The sequence below is a fragment of the Schistocerca piceifrons genome, chromosome 3 (genome assembly GCF_021461385.2).
Source record: "Schistocerca piceifrons isolate TAMUIC-IGC-003096 chromosome 3, iqSchPice1.1, whole genome shotgun sequence".
NCBI classification, from domain to species: domain Eukaryota; kingdom Metazoa; phylum Arthropoda; class Insecta; order Orthoptera; family Acrididae; genus Schistocerca; species Schistocerca piceifrons.
Genome location: NC_060140.1, coordinates 660,602,688 through 660,619,469, shown reverse-complemented (window position 1 = coordinate 660,619,469; position 16,782 = coordinate 660,602,688). Strand labels below are relative to the sequence as shown.

The 16,782-nt window shown below is 44.1% G+C and overlaps 1 protein-coding gene across 1 annotated transcript in view; it reads right to left on the bottom strand.

Annotated features, from left to right (window-relative positions):
- The window catches only part of LOC124788949, a 457,931-nt gene that overhangs the window by 189,317 nt on the left and 251,832 nt on the right, over positions 1-16,782 (bottom strand). Inside the window, exon 3 of the mRNA XM_047256236.1 lies at positions 2,097-2,174. Within this exon, the coding sequence (XP_047112192.1) occupies positions 2,097-2,174 (78 nt within the window). The remainder of the gene's footprint in view (positions 1-2,096; positions 2,175-16,782) is intronic.

Sequence of the window (16,782 nt, the reverse complement as noted above, 5' to 3'; positions counted from 1 at the left end):
TCTTAAAGCGCTTATGAGTATGTGCGATGCTCTGGTTTTCCACCAAAAGCCTCATGACAGCTCTCTGCTTCGAAAGCATCTCCGTTGCAGACGTCATTTTGACATTATAGTCGGAACGGCATGAAACTATAGGCGATAAAGCGGGATATTCCACGATGTCTCATAACAAATTCCGCATTTTTTTCAACTGACGCTGGCCGAGAAAAAAAATGTGACACATTACACATTGAACGCCACTCATAAGTTCCGGCCACGCTTTCGACTCCAGTCCGCCACCAGGATTGCAAGTTGGATCTTTGACAATGACAGCCATTCGTGCTGGCAAAATATCAGAAAGATCATTAAACAAACGTCGGCCGAAGAGCCCGAGACGAAAGCTAACAGGCAGTACGTCGGAATAAATATTGTTGGGATGACTCCGTGTGAGTTCGAAACTCCGTAATTTTACTTTCATGATCTTTTATCGAGTTATATGTAGCAGAAATGAATGTATTGGTTGACTGTTCTTGGACCGTACACTATCGCAGTATCAGCAGTAAGCCAAGTCCTGATGCGTAATGTCACGCTTGTAGTTTCTGTCACTGCAGATGGCTCAGTATGTCAGTGACGCTGTCGCACTTTACTAAACGAACCTGTAACGACAGAGTCTAAACATTCCCTGTGTATAATTCCCTAGCAGACTACACCTGTGTGTCGGACATGGCTCGAATCTGGCTCTAAGCATCACTCACGACGCATCCTTACAGTTTTACTTCCGCCGATACCTTACACAAGTTTTCCTGCGTACCTTTCGGAACTCTCACTCCTGAAAGAAAGGACACAGCGCAGAAAATCCAGAGGGACTGTTCCCAGAACGAGTTTGCAGTACAGCGTGCAGTGATCTGAAACTCCCTGGCAGAGGTTACAAGTTCGAGTCCCGACCCGGCACACCGGTTTACTCTAAAAGGAAATGTCAAGTTGGTGCACAGCCCGCTGCAGAGTGAAAATTCATTCTTGATTCGCTATGCATCATTCTCAGGTTTGAGTTATTGCTAAGATGAAACCTTCCGCTGTCTTCCTTAGCAGCAATACTAGCTGCCGATGCATTTGTATATCTCTTTGTACATTATGTTCAATGGGTTTGTCATCTTTAACTGATGACAAGCATGTCATTGTGAACAAGTGCGACTCGCGCTTAGGCTGTACATAGCTTCTCCCTTTCGTCATCCTCACCATCATCACGACCAAGACATTAGTAGGAAGGACTTCATGAACTTTGATAGAGACTTAATGTTTGCCATGGAATTAATTGACTGCCACTCCACCTAGGTTTTAGAAAATTGCTGTGATACAATTAGTTTAAGATCTTCTTATCAGTTTCCGTTTCTCTCTCTGTAAAACACCAGTTTAAAGTAAAGAAGTAATACATGAATGACATTAAACGTGACTGACTCCGAGATTCACCTTTTTCTGCAACAGTGTAGTAAAATGCATGCAAAACAGTTGTACACAAATAACAATGTGCAGACTGTGTGAACCTAAGCGAATGCAAACCAATGCATAAAATATCAAGAAATGCAACCGTGCAAACGTTACAACTACGTTATGTTAAGGAATAAAACCATGACTTTCAGAATGTCTTAGATTAATTGCAGGTTGACTTTCTCGAAACATGTACGCAATGAGAATTTCTGGCAGCACTGAAGATAGCTGATTTGGATAACGTAAATTTTTAAAATGTTAACACATTTTCTTTGGATTACTGTTTGATACTCTAGGTCCAGTAATAAATGAAGAAAGTCTTTGTTAATTTTTTCCAAAATAGCAGAGTTTAACCAACGTTATATTCCAAATATGAAACGTTACATTATTGTGCGTAATTGGTCAAGGAATAACGGTATTTGAGAAAAAAGTTACTGCCTTTAACTGCTGCTGCAACAGAGAAACTTTAACAAATAAGCAGAACAAAGTTTAACGTTGACAAAAGAGCGACAAGAGCATTGGAAACGTGCGTACGCTACGCCACAGGCTCACGTCGACAGCAGACGAGTCAGACACATTGGGTGGGCTGCGCTGGCGGCTCGCTTGCAGCGCTCTGGCAGAGTGATGTCGCTTACCGAAGAGGCGTGACCGGGTCTCGATGAAGTGCAGCGCCGCGGGAACCCCCATCTGTAGACTCCAGTCGCTCTTAGTTTCTGCTGGAACATACACACACTGCATCAGAAATGGTCTCCCCGTCAACAGTATTTACATACATAACATGAAACCCACAAACCTACAAAAATACAAAAGTGAACATGCACGAAGCTCTCAGTCTCGCTCAAGTGTCTAGATTCATACTCTGCCTAAAGGTGACTTAAAGCCGAAAACTGATTCGAACATCACAATGTTCTTAACTGACAATGGCCCTGTTGAAAATGGTATACTTCCACCTGACTTCCTTTGAGAAACTTGGAATATCCCACATACACGTATTTTTGGTAGAGAATCAGGAAGCGATTAGTGACAGAAAAGTTTCTAGGACGAGTTGAGGACAGTACTCTGAATATTTGGCACTAACTCAATTACTCGCCAACGGCCTTGCTGCAGTGGTAACACCGGTTCCCGTCAGATCACCGACGTCAAAACGCTGTCGGGGTTGGTGAGCACTCAGTGCGTGACAGTCCGGGACTGCCGACGACTGTTGGCAAGCGGGCTGCACTTAGCCCTTGTGAGGTAAATTGACTAACTACTTGGTTGCGCGGCTCCCGTCACGAAAACGGACAACGGCCGGGAGAGCAGTGTGCTGACCACATGCTAGAGAGCATCTAGGACACCTATCGACTGAAGACGACACAGCGGTCGGTCAGTACCGTTGCGCCTTCCAAGGCCTGTTCGGACGGAGTTTACTTATCGAGTCTCGCATTTTTACGACTTCCCTATAAAATGTTGTTGAGCCATTAACACCTTTATCTCTGTGCAATTAATAATCAGTGAAATTTTCGTAAAGACTTTTCGAACTGCCTTATTAAATATTCTCTATTTTACGAGCCGATTTCGATGGGCAATCGTTTCTGGTGACATTCATAGCATCGATATACCGTATAATGATAACTCTGTCCACCATTAGCGGGATATTCAGTCAGCTTTTCGGAAACTATAACTCCCGCTTTTTATTTATTTTTTACTTAAATTTTTCCCTAAAGAGATCATGTCTCTCTCCATATTACACCATCAAGCAAAGTAAAGCCCCACTTTCTGCCTCTGATGGGCCAGTCGTAACTGACCGCCGCTTTATCCTGTGCCAATGACGTCACTGGATGCGGTTGAAGGGCCGCGTCGACAGCTCACCATACTTTTTTTTTTTTCGAAGTATGGTGAACCATAACATTGTTCAACTTGCGTTACCAGAGATAAAGAGGGTTTGTTTGTGCTTGTTAAAAATGGTTGTCCTATACAGGGTGGCGCACGAAATGTGTTACCGTTTTGAATATAAACTTAATTGTCAATACAATCTGAAAGGAACATATACTACAATGAAGAGCCTTCCATGGAGATTTGTTCTAACTCAGCACATGCTTAATATGTCCACCATTTCGTTTCCTAACTTCCTTCAAACGAACACTGAAGTTAGTGATTACGACACATGTCTTCCGTAATTTCACTGCAAGCTTGAAGAATAAGTCTTCTGAGCTCCATTAAATCACTTGGACGTTTCGGGAAATTTTTTTCCTTTGGGTACCCCCAAAGAAAAAAGTCACATGGATTGAGGTCTGTACTATTGGGGAGCCAATTTTGTCCGTCATTGAAGCGACCCGGAAACCTAATCCGCGGAGCATAATGTTGTCGTTTATGAAGCACTTGTGGGTTTTCAGTGGCCCAAAAGCGTACATTTTGTTTGTTAACCACACCGTCTAAATGAAAGTGCGCCTCGTCTGAAAACCAAAAGTTGTCGAGAGTTTCTCCCTATCCTCCATCCACTGAGCAAACAGTAGTCTCTGCTGCTTGTGTTCTTCAGTGAGCTTCTGTGCACAGGTCATCTTGTATGGGTACATATGGAGGTCACTTTTAAGAATGCGTTGAACGGAGCGTCTGGATATTTCCAGTTGCACTGCTGCCTTTCTACACGATTTCCCGGGACTACTCTGTACAGCAACTCGTACCGCTTCAATATTCTCCGGCGAACAAACAGGCTTAGGCCGAGGTCGCTTCGCGTCCAATACTGTTCCTTCCTGTACAAATTTATCGTACAACCTGTGGATGGTCTTCCTGCAAGGGACCCATCGTATGTTAAACTGTTGTCGAAAACGCCTCTGAGTCACAACAAGGCTTTTCGTTACATGAAAAAGTAGCACAATTGCCGATCGTTGCTGTGTCGTCAGTCTTCCATTGTCAGCCATTGCTGCTTACTAGTCTCCTAGCGGCAGTATCGTGAATTACACGTCATTTCGTAACTCATTTGTTTTTCCAAGCTCTGCTGGTACTGCTGTAGAGATCCCAGCGCGATATCTAATGTGTGTCGTAAATTGTTAAGGAAACAATTGGTAACACATTTCGTGCGCCACCCTGTATGTGAATTGAACCCTGATTTCACAAATCTCAACAGACCACCAAACTTCAAAGAGCATTTTTCTTCCTACCACTTTTTTCCAGCACTGTGTTTTTTTAAATTATTTATTCATTTTTATTTTTTGTTGTTGAACATGAGAGGGAAACATAAATTTTATTCCAAAGAAACAATTCACGAAATCACAGATGAGTAAGAAAATGCAAATGAGGAAAACTGACCGTTCCTTGATTAGCAGTTAGAAGGAACGGATGATGAGATATGAGTACATGTAGGCGAGCCAGCCGCGCCAGACACGGCTGAATGGGGAAGCGCGCGAAACCCCACGGAGGTAATTGGCGAAATGACGCGGTAGCATGGACGTCTTTCAATCACCGCTTGCTCATTCTGTAGGAGGGTCCAAGATTCGATCTGCGATTTGTCCTCGTCTCCATAAAGGTAAGTGACGTTCATTCTTTGACGAGACTACAGCATGAGTCTTGGCTGCAAGGAAACACACGTCCTCCTGCCGAATGAAAGCATACTGTTCGATTACGGTTGGAGGGGCGCGGAGGCAACAGGCTATCATTTGCGGCCCCCGTGCCCAGACTTCATGAACACCGTCGCAGGTCAGGCGATGGTCGTCATTGTCCACCGAGTGACAAGTGGAGCATAAAAGTATATCCATCAAACCAATCGCATGCAAATTCTGTTTAGTGGCGTATTTCCACAGGCGACGTGAAACCATGACACTCAGACTAATATCAGCAAGTACGGCTGATGAAGGTTGTGCGACACCGCTGTCCACTTCGTTAATGGATACTTGATCTCAACATTGTTGCAAGGTACTCCTCACAGTAACTGAACGTAGAAATCCGACGGGTTTGGGAAGAAGGGGGGCGGGGCGTGTACATGGAAGCGTACATAACTAAGGTCCACAAAAAAGGCATTAGATATGTTACCAGCCGTCAGAAAGTAGCCCAATGCGGCCTGTAGGCTGCGACAAATCGCCAGCGAAGGACAAATGCTATGTGCATTAGCTTGGGAGTTACATGGTTCAAATGTTTCAAATGGCTCTGAGCACTATGGGACTTGACATCTATGGTCATCAGTCCCCTATAACTTAGAACTACTTAAACCTAACTAACCTAAGGACAGCACACAACACCCAGTCATCACGAGGCAGAGAAAATCTCTGACCTCGGCGGGAATCGAACCCGGGAACCCGGGCGTGGGAAGTGAGAACTCTACCGCACGACCACGAGCTGCGGACGGGAGTTACATGGACGTTCAGATATTCCACACGTTGCAATGCATCAAGGCAACGGAGGTGATGTTGCTGAACGGTCGCGCCGGTGACTTGGGGTCCACGCCGAAGTTGACCGCTGCGGTGTGGCCGGTGGTAGACATAAAGACGACGCCAAGGTACCGGAAGCTCGGGTGTCCGGGCGTTGTCGGTTTCCTCGACTCTGGAGCCGTTACTTCTGACTCAAGAAGCTCCTGTTTCTCGTCAAGTTAAGAGTCCTCCCACCATGGAAAAATCTTTGGTAGTTCCGGGAATCGAACCTGGGTTCTTCAAATGGCATCCAGACAAGCTGACCACTAAGCTACAGACGCTGTCTATACTATGGCCTCTGTTGCCTGAGTAGCATGACTGTTTCAAAATTTTCCTCCACAAATCTTGTTACATTACCTTTGGATACCGCGCTCACGAAGATTTAATTGTCGAAAGTTCTTGAGTTATAAGACACGATCGTTATATGCCAGTGAATCTTGTACTGTGGGGAAACCGGAAAAGAAGAAATTCGAAGCGTTTGAGATGTGGTGTGCCAGAAGGATGCTGTGATCTGAATGGACTTATAAGATCAGGAGGTTCTCCGTAGAATCGATGAGGAAAGAAAGATATGGAAAGCCTGGGTATAAGAGTAGAATGTCTTAACACGTGTTAAGACATAAGGCAATAATTTCCACTGGTATTAGAGTGGAAAAGGGAGGGTGAAGGAGCATGAGGAGGAGGAAGAGGAGCGAAAGGAAGAGCTGGAGGAGGAGGGGACGAAGGGAATGTATCAGAGGGCGATGGGCAGAAATGTAAAAAGGAAATCGTGACTAGATTAGGGTTGGACTGAATTGAGTAAACGGTTCCATGAGATCTACCTCTCACTGAGAAATTTTTTTTTTTTTTTTTAAGTCACTTTTGTTATCCCAATCATACCACTGCAAATGGACTGTAAGGCATGTATTTTGAATTCGTTGTTTTGTTTGTACGGTATTGCGTTATTATAACAATCAGTGCGACTTTGGACTGTATGTTATTCTACGTTGAGAATCGTAAAAAAAAAGAATTACTGAAATGTATATGCACCTTTCACTTAATTATCACTAAACATTTGGGCAACGACTTAATACATTTTCCTTAAAACTGACGCATTTAAGGAGTCTGGTTCGCTGTAGTAACGATGGTCTGCTGAGTATTATAAATACACATATACACGTATTTGTTTAATTTTATTATTTACATAACTTGTAGAAGGTGCTTCTTTTTCGAGGTCTACTTGCAGTTCTGTTGCCACATCTGGGCGAAACATTTTTTTAAATTTATTTTCATTCAGAATGTGCCCTTATAGGCATTTAATCACAGGAATCGGATTATTACAATCGGTTTTGGCAATTCGTGGTAGACATTATGTAAGTCTACCTTGGTACGATGTAACATAGGATTTACGAAGGACTACAACCAGATTCAAAAATGAGTGAACAAGACGAAAATGGAACGCAGGATAAATATTGGTAGTATACTATATAAATCCCACTGGTAACACAACAAGAAATGATGAGTCGCCGTTGGTACACATTTCGGATATTCCCAATTCAGTCTACATTAATGACTATATGTCTAAACTAACAGCAACACGTTCTTTGTATGTTTTTGTGAATTGTTTCAAAAGCTGCGGATAGAGAATTGAAGATCTGTGCAGATCTATAAGTATCATCCAGACAGAACAGGAGAACAATTTACAAAAACCAGCGTTGTGTATTACAGCCACACGTATAGATATACCAGTATTCACATGTACACTTAGAGGCTGAGCGTTCCATATTCTCCGGAGTAGCACTTGGGGGTATAGTCAGTTAATTGAGCTTTGGTCTTCCCCTGGAGTTGTAAGTGCCAGGAGCATCATATTAGCAGCGCAGGGAGCTAAATCTTGATGTTGGCACTGTTGACGAGCTCGTACAATAGCTTATACGTTGCGATATCGTTGGATGCTAACAGAGTTTGGAGGCTGCTTGGGGATTAATGACCAAGAGCCCGGAGATTACTTGCAGGTCGAGCCGATAGAGGTGTTTGGTTAACTTCCAATGACTAAGTGTTGTGAAGCTCCTCAATGTATTCTTTGACTCGGGCGATGAACTAGTGCGTAGTAACTGCCATTGATTTCAGATGTCCGCGACCATTCCTCTTGCCAGACCCATGACAAACGCTTTCTGAGCGTGGGTATCATATCTAGGAGAGGGAGTTTATCATCTTTAATAGCTTCAAACAGAGATGCCTACTTTGATAGGGCATCTACTTCTTCATTTCCAGGTATCCCACAGTCGTCTTTCTCCCATACCATCACGATGTTGCAACAGTTCCTCTACACCCGAAACACAGTCAGTTGTTGGGTTTGGTACAACTATTTTTATGGCTTCTCATCATTTCTAGGGCTGACATACTATCAGAGATGATAACTACTGTATCTGCTGTGAATGTCTGTGCGAATGGTCGGGCTTCCAAAATGGCATCGGTTCAGCTGCCGTAAGAGTGGAGTGTAGGTCCATCTTGTATGGGCCGTGTTGTTTGCTTCAGGACACCCAATAAGCACTAACAGCGCGTTCATTAGACTTGAAGTAAAGCTGTATACGCCACGCATGCCTCGTGCGTTAGTTAGATCCTGGTTTTGACACGTTAAACTGGTCCGGGCATCAATCTGCGGAGTCGATATTCCATATGGGCTGGTGCCTTAATGTTTCCATCTCCATCTGTTCAGCCGCGACGAGCGTAAGTTGCTTATTTGTCCAATATCTCCCGCCTACGCAGTAAGATGTTAATTCCCGGATTTATTCGTCAAGGGGCTCATATTCGTCGAAATAGAGCCGCAGGAGGAATTTCTTGCAGAATAATGTTCGTCGCAACTTTAACGGTGGCTCATTCTCTGTAACCAGTAATTCGTTGGTTGGTGTTTAAATGAACGCCCCACTAACTATATGCAAGGATTTATACTGCATAGTGTTGTGTCTTTGGATCGTGGACTCCGATGATGATCCGTAGTGTAGATGTCTGTCACCAAAATGAACTGACCGATCACAGTCCCACCACACTCCTGTCGTAGCTCTGATGAGATTGCAGGCTGTTTCACATCTGGTAATGATATGTCGGATATGAGAAGCCCGTCTTAGCTTATCGTTGATAATCGTCCCAAGATATTGGATTGTCTCCGCAACTGAAACGTTCCAGTTGCATTGTTTCGGGTAGTGGAAACCTATGGCGAGTAAATAACGTAAAAGTAGACTTGCTATCAGGGATTTCGAAGCCTCTTTCCGTAAAACAATCATGTAGACTTACGAGCGCAGCATGCGTTTACAAATGACACGACTGAATAGTACTGGCTTCGGAATACATGCATACGTCGTCTATATGTTGTAATATTTAGTAGTGTAGTTTCGTGTTGCAAAATGATTGTCTTCCTATTGCTCAGGAAGCTTACAACATTGTGCATGAGTGGCTTTCAAATCTGGAGTTCCTTCAGTTTTTTCCCTAAGACTGACAAGGCGACTTTGTATGCTGTAATCTAGTCTATGAACGCAACTACCATGTAATTATTTCGAAAGAAATTTAGCTTTTTGTCGGTAACCGACCGTAACTGAATTTCAGTTGTCCCTGTTCCTTTTCGAAGCCAAGTTCTTTTTCCGGGACTAATTTATTGTTTTCAAACTAGGGCAAAATTTCACTGCACTGTTGTTACTGCAATTGATCCTCCTGATAAGATAGCTCAGGGGTCATGGGACGCTATGTAGGTGCCAGCGTAATGGGGGTGTTTGGGTTCATAGAGAGCTATATTTGGATCACATATTCTATTGGTCAGTAACGAAGAGACTGGGGATGGTGAAAAGGCTGCAGTGCCTTGTGGTGCTGGAGAAGAAAGTTGAAAATACAGTGAACAGACTGTCTCAAACACAAAAATCTTGAGAATAAAAGAAGAGACAAGAAGCTTACGCATAACAAGCATGTATAGCAGAAACAGAATGATTAGCGACTTACTCTGCCATTTATTCTATTTAACTTCTCTGATTTTGAATATGTTGGAGGGAAGCAGACAGATGATGATGATGATGTTTGGATTGTGGGGCGCTCAACTGCGCGGTTATCAGCGCCCGTACAAATTCCCAACCCTTGCTCAGCCCAATATCGCCACTTTCCTGGATGATGATGAAATGATGAGGACAACACAAACATCCAGTCATCTCGAGGCAGGTGAAAATCTCTGACCCCGCCGGCAATCGAACCCGGGACCCCGTGCTCGGGAAGCGAGAACGCAACCGCGAGACCACGAGCTGCGGACGGGAAGCAGACAGAGAGAGCGGCTAAAACAAATTCAGGGATGTGATTAAAAATGGTAGAATACTCGAGCAGCTACAAGAAGAGAGAAAATATTTACTCGTCTTTATAGCTTCATGGAGAAAATGGAGAAGAAGACAGAGTACAGATGTGCCTTGTTACATACTGTACTGCATTACCACTGCAGTTGGCCGGCCGCGGTGGTCTAGCGGTTCTAGGCGCTCAGTCCGGAACCGCGCGACTGCTACGGTCGCAGGTTCGAATCCTGCCTCGGGCATGGATGTGTGTGATGTCCTTAGGTTAGTTAGGTTTAAGTAGGTCTAAGTTCTAGGGGAGTGACTGGTAAGTGGGTCCGCTCGGTGCAGCGCATTCTACAAGTGCCAGCAGATCCTGAATGGAAGAGGTTTATTCAGTCTACCAACAACACCATTAATTGTGCAGAAATTTTCTGGCCATTCATGAATTCACCACCAAGTGACAATATTACGATGACGTGGCTTTACAATATGCTGTCAACGATAGACAGCAGCAAGGTAACACAGTACCAAACCAATCTCATTCCCACCAACACTGCATAGGTCACTGACATCTTAACACTTAAAAATCAAACACAACTCAGCCATTGCTTACACGAACGTATTTTACATAAAACTCACTTAACAATTGGAAATAAGTAATAATTTAATAAACTAAAAATAAATGCTATATTTAAACACGTGCTCAGTGAATTCTAGGAAAATATAGATTGTCTGTAAACTGAAAAACGACCAGCACTCGTGTTGGAGGAAGTTGACTTTTCCCGGAAGAATGCTACAGCTGCTGTAAGGGATGACAAAGAATCAATTTCCTCTCTAGCTGCGTAGAACGGTGAGTAGATATTTACGTAGAGTCTGCCAGTTTCTGGCATTAGTATTATTAGAAACTCATATCTGCACTCCATGTAGTGTTGACGCATTTTGTGAAAAATAAACACCCCCCGGCATGTCTGAGCACTGTGTTACCAGTCATTCATACAGCGCGCTACGGATGGTCGGTAAGGGGCTGTGAAACACACTGTAATTGCTTCTTGTGCCGTAGTGGAGTAGACAGAACCGATGATCACTCCTCTCTCTTGTTTGAAGACCTATCAAGGATAGAAGGGTATGACCACAATCGAGCGACCTACCTTCCCTCCGACTTCTACCCTCCAACCTGTTAACAGAACACAATTCATTCCTTAATACGTCTCCACTGCACTTGCGCGTGGGACACAAATTTAATATTTCCAGAATGAAATTTTCACTCTGCAGCGGAGTGTGCGATGGTTTTGAAACTTCCTGGCAGATTAAAACTGTGTGCCGGACCGAGACTCGAACTCGGGACCTTTGCCTTTCGCGGGCAGGTGCTCTACCAACTGAGCTACCCAAGCACGACTCACGACCCGTCCTCACAATTTTACTTCCGTCAGTACCTCGTCTTCTACCTTCCAAACTTCACAGAAGTTTTCCTGCGAAACTTTCAGGACTAGCACTACTGGAAGAAAGGATACTGCGGAGACATGGCTTAGCCACAGCCTGGGGGATGTTTCAATGTTCGAAATTTCATTCTGTAAATATCCCCCAGGCTGTTCCAATGTTCAGCATTTCATTCTGGAAACATCCTCAAGGCTGTGGCTAAGCCATATCTCCGCAATATCCTTTCTTCCAGTAGTGCTAGTACTGCAAGTTTCGCAGGAGAACTTCTATGAAGTTTGGAAGGTAGGAGACGAGATACCGGCTGAAGTAAAATTGTGAGGACGGGTCGTGAGTCGTGCTTGGGTAGCTCATTTGATAGAGCCCTTTCCCGCGAAAGGTAAAGGTCCCGAGTTCGAGTCTCGGTCCGGCACACAGTTTTAATCTACCAGGAAGTTTCAATTTAATATTTGTACTTAACCGATTTCACTTAATAATAAACAGTAATTTTATACCACTAAAACACAATTTTAATAATCTGCGATTATTGTAAGCCCTGAAACGGGGGAACTATTAATCATAGAGAGGAAATGAATAAAAAGTGAAGAGAAATTTAAGGTATTTTAATTTTGTACTGCGAAACTTTTTCGTTAAAAAACGCCGTTTTCAATTTATGCAAGAAAAACATAAAAAGAGAAGTCCAAACGTCCCCCAGCACAACACTCACACCATACCGGCCATGGTTTCTAGTATATTGTTCTTGGCGCTCACGTCTACCACTCACAAAAATTACCGACTACGAGAATTTTTTCTCCTAATTTACCGTCGTCGGGTTCCCGGGTTCGATTCCCGGCGGGGTCAGGGATTTTCTCAGCCTCGTGATGACTGGGTGTTGTGTGATGTCCTTAAGTTAGTTAGGTTTAAGTAGTTCTAAGTTCTAGGGGCTGATGACCATAGATGTTAAGTCCCGTAGTGCTCAGAGCCATTTTTACCGTCGTTGAATGGCCAAAGCCTTGAAGGATTTAGTGCAGTACCGTTTGTAAGGATATAGGAAAAGAACTTTGCGATAGGGACCTGAATCCCAAGCGATGGTGTCCAGCCGCCGTGCCACCCTGTACAGTGGCATCGTTCGGTTGCAGTATAGAGGGGCATGCAGTCAGCACACCGGTCTCCCATCCGTTTGTGGCTTTCCCAAGAGATCTCTTCTTCTTTATCATACAGCACCGTTGACCTCACAACACTAAATGCACCCTGTTTCAGTCCTCCTACAAAAAAAAAAAAAATAAAAAAAAATAAATAAATCCTTGGCAGTACTGGGAATCAAACGCCGGTACCACACGTGGCAGTTAAACACAATGACCCTCTGTTATGGAGGCGGCCTAAGAATATAGGGTTTATATCAATACTTTATCAAATGAAAAACTATCCATCCGAAACTTTCGTACTCTTAATTTAACATTATCAACATTCGCAAACCGGACTGGCGACTTGTTTATCTTGCTATTTTACTTCGTGTATCGATGTGTGTTCCAGCCCACGTTTACGAACTCCCGTGCTGTCTTACATCTGATTTTAAAATATTCATTGTCCGTTCGAATACGATACAATGCCTTGTGGCTCCTAAAAGCTCTAGGTTCCTCTGGCCCGTAGGCTGAGCTAATATCAGCCCCAGCATATTGAACGACTGCACCAAGATAGCGGGCCTCCCGCTAATAGACGCGCTTGAATAAATGCTTGCTGGTAAAACGAATTTGAAACCTGTAACGGGATTATTTGGCTTATATTATTGTATCATACATCTACTACAACTAATCGTTTAGAGTTCTGTAAAACATTAGTGTAGTCAGGATGTATTTTTCTTTAGTGTTTTTCCTTCTTTTCTCTTTTAACCTTGCTTGTCTTGCAGTGTAATAATTTTGGATGTAGAGACGCAATGTAATGTATTACAATTCGACCATTATTGTTGTTTATTGTGTAATGTTAATTCCACTTCTGTATATAATTATACTGTAATTTTAGGAGCTTCGGCGAGTTAGGAAAATTAATATCGGTGAAAGAAGTTACGAAGAGACAGTAGAGGAACGATGGTGCTATGTTGCTTTGCAACTACGAGTTAAGCTGAATATTACGAGTGAAACGGTCTGTCTTCGTTTCAAGCACTGAGCTGCCTATGATCTGATTTTCCATGCTGAGAACTGCACTGGAGTCTGTGGGAGGGCCGAGCTCCTGAACGGTTAAGTTTAGTGAAGTGAAAAATAAACGGGCGGACTGCGCATCGGGGTTGATGCTCGGCCAGCCGTCCACAGTTGTTTCTGAAAATTTGTGTTCTTGGTATTAAATTAACTCAGTTGGCCTTGTTCCGTTCTGCTTTTGGATCAGCGAGGTTTTATTTATGGTGTATTCTGACTGACCGGCGATCGGTGAGACAACTAACCTAAGGACATCACACACATCCATGCCCGAGGCAGGATTCGAACCTGCGACCATAGCGGCCACGCGGTTCCAGACTGAAGCGCCTAGAACCGCACGGCCACAACGGCCGGCTCTTTGTGTTCGTCGATAAATATGCTGAGTACCCACTCTGGACATAACTTGTGATCTTCGAGCTTTCTCGTAACAGTTGTCTAAACAGCGGTGCGTCCACCAGGAAATTTATAAGCTAGAGTTCTAGAAATGAATCTTCGATCAGATCGCAGTTTTGATCCATTCATTCAACAATTTAATCGGTTAGGATAGTGGGTTTGCCACTACACTCTCCCATAAAGTACATTTGTGGGGCGGCTTTTGGAATCTTGACACTTCGCTCAACACTGTAGACCCGAAAACTTTGCATAACCCGTCATACACTACGCAGTTGCAGATCTTTTTCCACCTAGAGTTGAAAGCACACGAGGAGTAACGATTAACAATTGAGAGAAGAGACTCGTCTTACCCGCGTTGGGAGCTCCTGTCGACACTTTTTTCGCGTTTGCAAGTTAAATTTCTTTTTTTCTTTAACTCCATCTTAAGCAAAAGACAATTTATTACTTTTTGTCTTCTCCAAGAAGTGTTTCGACATCCATGTGTCAACTTTTGTGTGTCTAGATTTATTTATGTAAAATATCGTACGAAGTTCATGGTCGTTTTTCCGTTTTAACCTTAAAAACTACAACATCTGAATATTTAAATTTTCTTTCAGTTTCTCACTTGAAATTATATCAGTTGAGAAAATTATCCCTTATATCGTTTTGATAGCATTCCATGTGCAAAGTAGTCGTAAAGAAAACGCATTTTGTAGGAAGTTTTCCAAAAATGAGCACTTGCTTTACGACTGCTTTGCAGGTTACGTGCTGTCGAAACGATGAAAAAGACGTAAAAAGCAAGCCGTTTTATGAAGTTATGTAATTTCGGCTGAACGATCGAAACAAATTAAAAACATGCACATGTTGTAGTTTCTAGGGCTAAAATAGAAATACAACCACGAACTTTGTGTGATATTTTACAGAAATAAATCGAGACCCACAGAAGATCACAATCAGGTGTCGCAACGTGTCTGGTTAAATAGAACCAAAATATATATTTTTTATTAAGGCGAAGTTAAAGGAAAAACAAATTTAATTCGCGGAAAAGACGTCGACGGACTCCCAACACGAGAACGACTATTCTCTCTTTAATCAAGAATTAATCCTAAGCCGAATATTGCTTCATTTTTGCCCACACCTGTTCTGAAGACAAATTGGTCGTTCTTGATCACTGCATCTATCTTCCCTTAGAGGCAAGATCTTGGAGGGAAGATCTTGGAGGCACGTGTTAGCAGGCTGGGGAACCTGTAGTGTTCCCATCGTTTTGCAAAAGCGTACTTTGATATTGGCATCGCAACATATGTCTCTCAAGTCTGTTTGGAGGTCGCCAGTTTCGCACAAACTTGCAGAAGATGGAACACTTCATCACGTAGCTGTTCTCCAGCAGCCTTGATGAGTTTTGCTGTTATATCTCAACTCTTGTGACTTTACAACATTTTAGCTGCTTTACTGCAAGGCAGTGATGTTGTAGAAGTCGTTCAACTTTGTTCTGAGCAGCCAGCATTGAAATATTAGCAGACGACCCTTAGAATTCGAATATGTCCCGTATAACACAACGGGACAAACTGCTGTCACGTAAGACGTAGAGGGCAAAGAGAGGAGAATGGCGCACGTGTGGGGCCAGTGCGCCAGAGCGCCAGAACGGTGACCGGCTGATAGCCATCTGCGCCGCCCACCTCCGCCGGGAGTGACGCAGCCGCTGAAAGCGACCAAGGGCGACTCCGGGCAGCGCGGCTCCTGGCAGCGCGTCGTGCCGGCACCGCCACTAATTTGAGAGCCGCCGGGCCCGCCACCAGCACCAGCATGCACCTCCTCCGCTCGAGAATGTGGGAACGCCAGCGGCGGGGCGGTCCCAGGCAGTCGGGATCACCCACGACAGGTGACGGCACCACAGACAGTGGTGCAGCTTGGGTTGTTTCAGCTAGCGTGGTAGCCCGCGAGAAGCCGATGGCTGCCAGTGGAAGTGCGGGCAGTCAGGGATTTGGGTCGTAGTATACGTGACCATACCTGAGCGCCTGAGCGCCGGGTTGGCTGACTAGATCGTATATGCCTAGGATATGGTTTGAACATGGCAGTTAGCCCAATCCCACCTGCACCCGGCCACGAACGAAGAAACGTGCCTCAACGATCGGGACAACCTGCCCTAGCCGGTATAAGGGTACGTAATGCACTCTGAGGGTGAAATTCGCCTCTACTGTGTGTTCACCCTTGTAGCTCAAACTAAGAGCGTTGTGTTTTCCTGTGTTCCGCAACCGCACTGCCCCAGCTTCTCAGGAGGAATATTTACTGTAAGCAGTTTTGAATAGAAAACAGAGGTGGTCCTACTCAGGGAGACCAAGTGGTGTATCGCTGATCCAGGATGCAGCAAATACCGTGTGAGAGGTCAATCGTTAATTATTAATTTGTACTCAAAGCTACTGAATCACTCATTTTATTTGACACATAAACATCTACTGCTTCTACATGAATACTCTGCAGAACACTGTGAAGTGTATGGCACAGGGTACGGACTTTTTTTTCCATCCCATTCACGCAAAGAGTGCCTCCGTGTGCGGTGTAATTAATCTAAAGTTGTTCTCACGATCCCGGTGGAGGGAGGGGGGGAGGGGCGAGCGATACGGAGGTAGTTATACCATAATCCCACAGTCATCATTTAAAGCCGGTTCTTGAAACTTTCTCTGGACAGTTTAC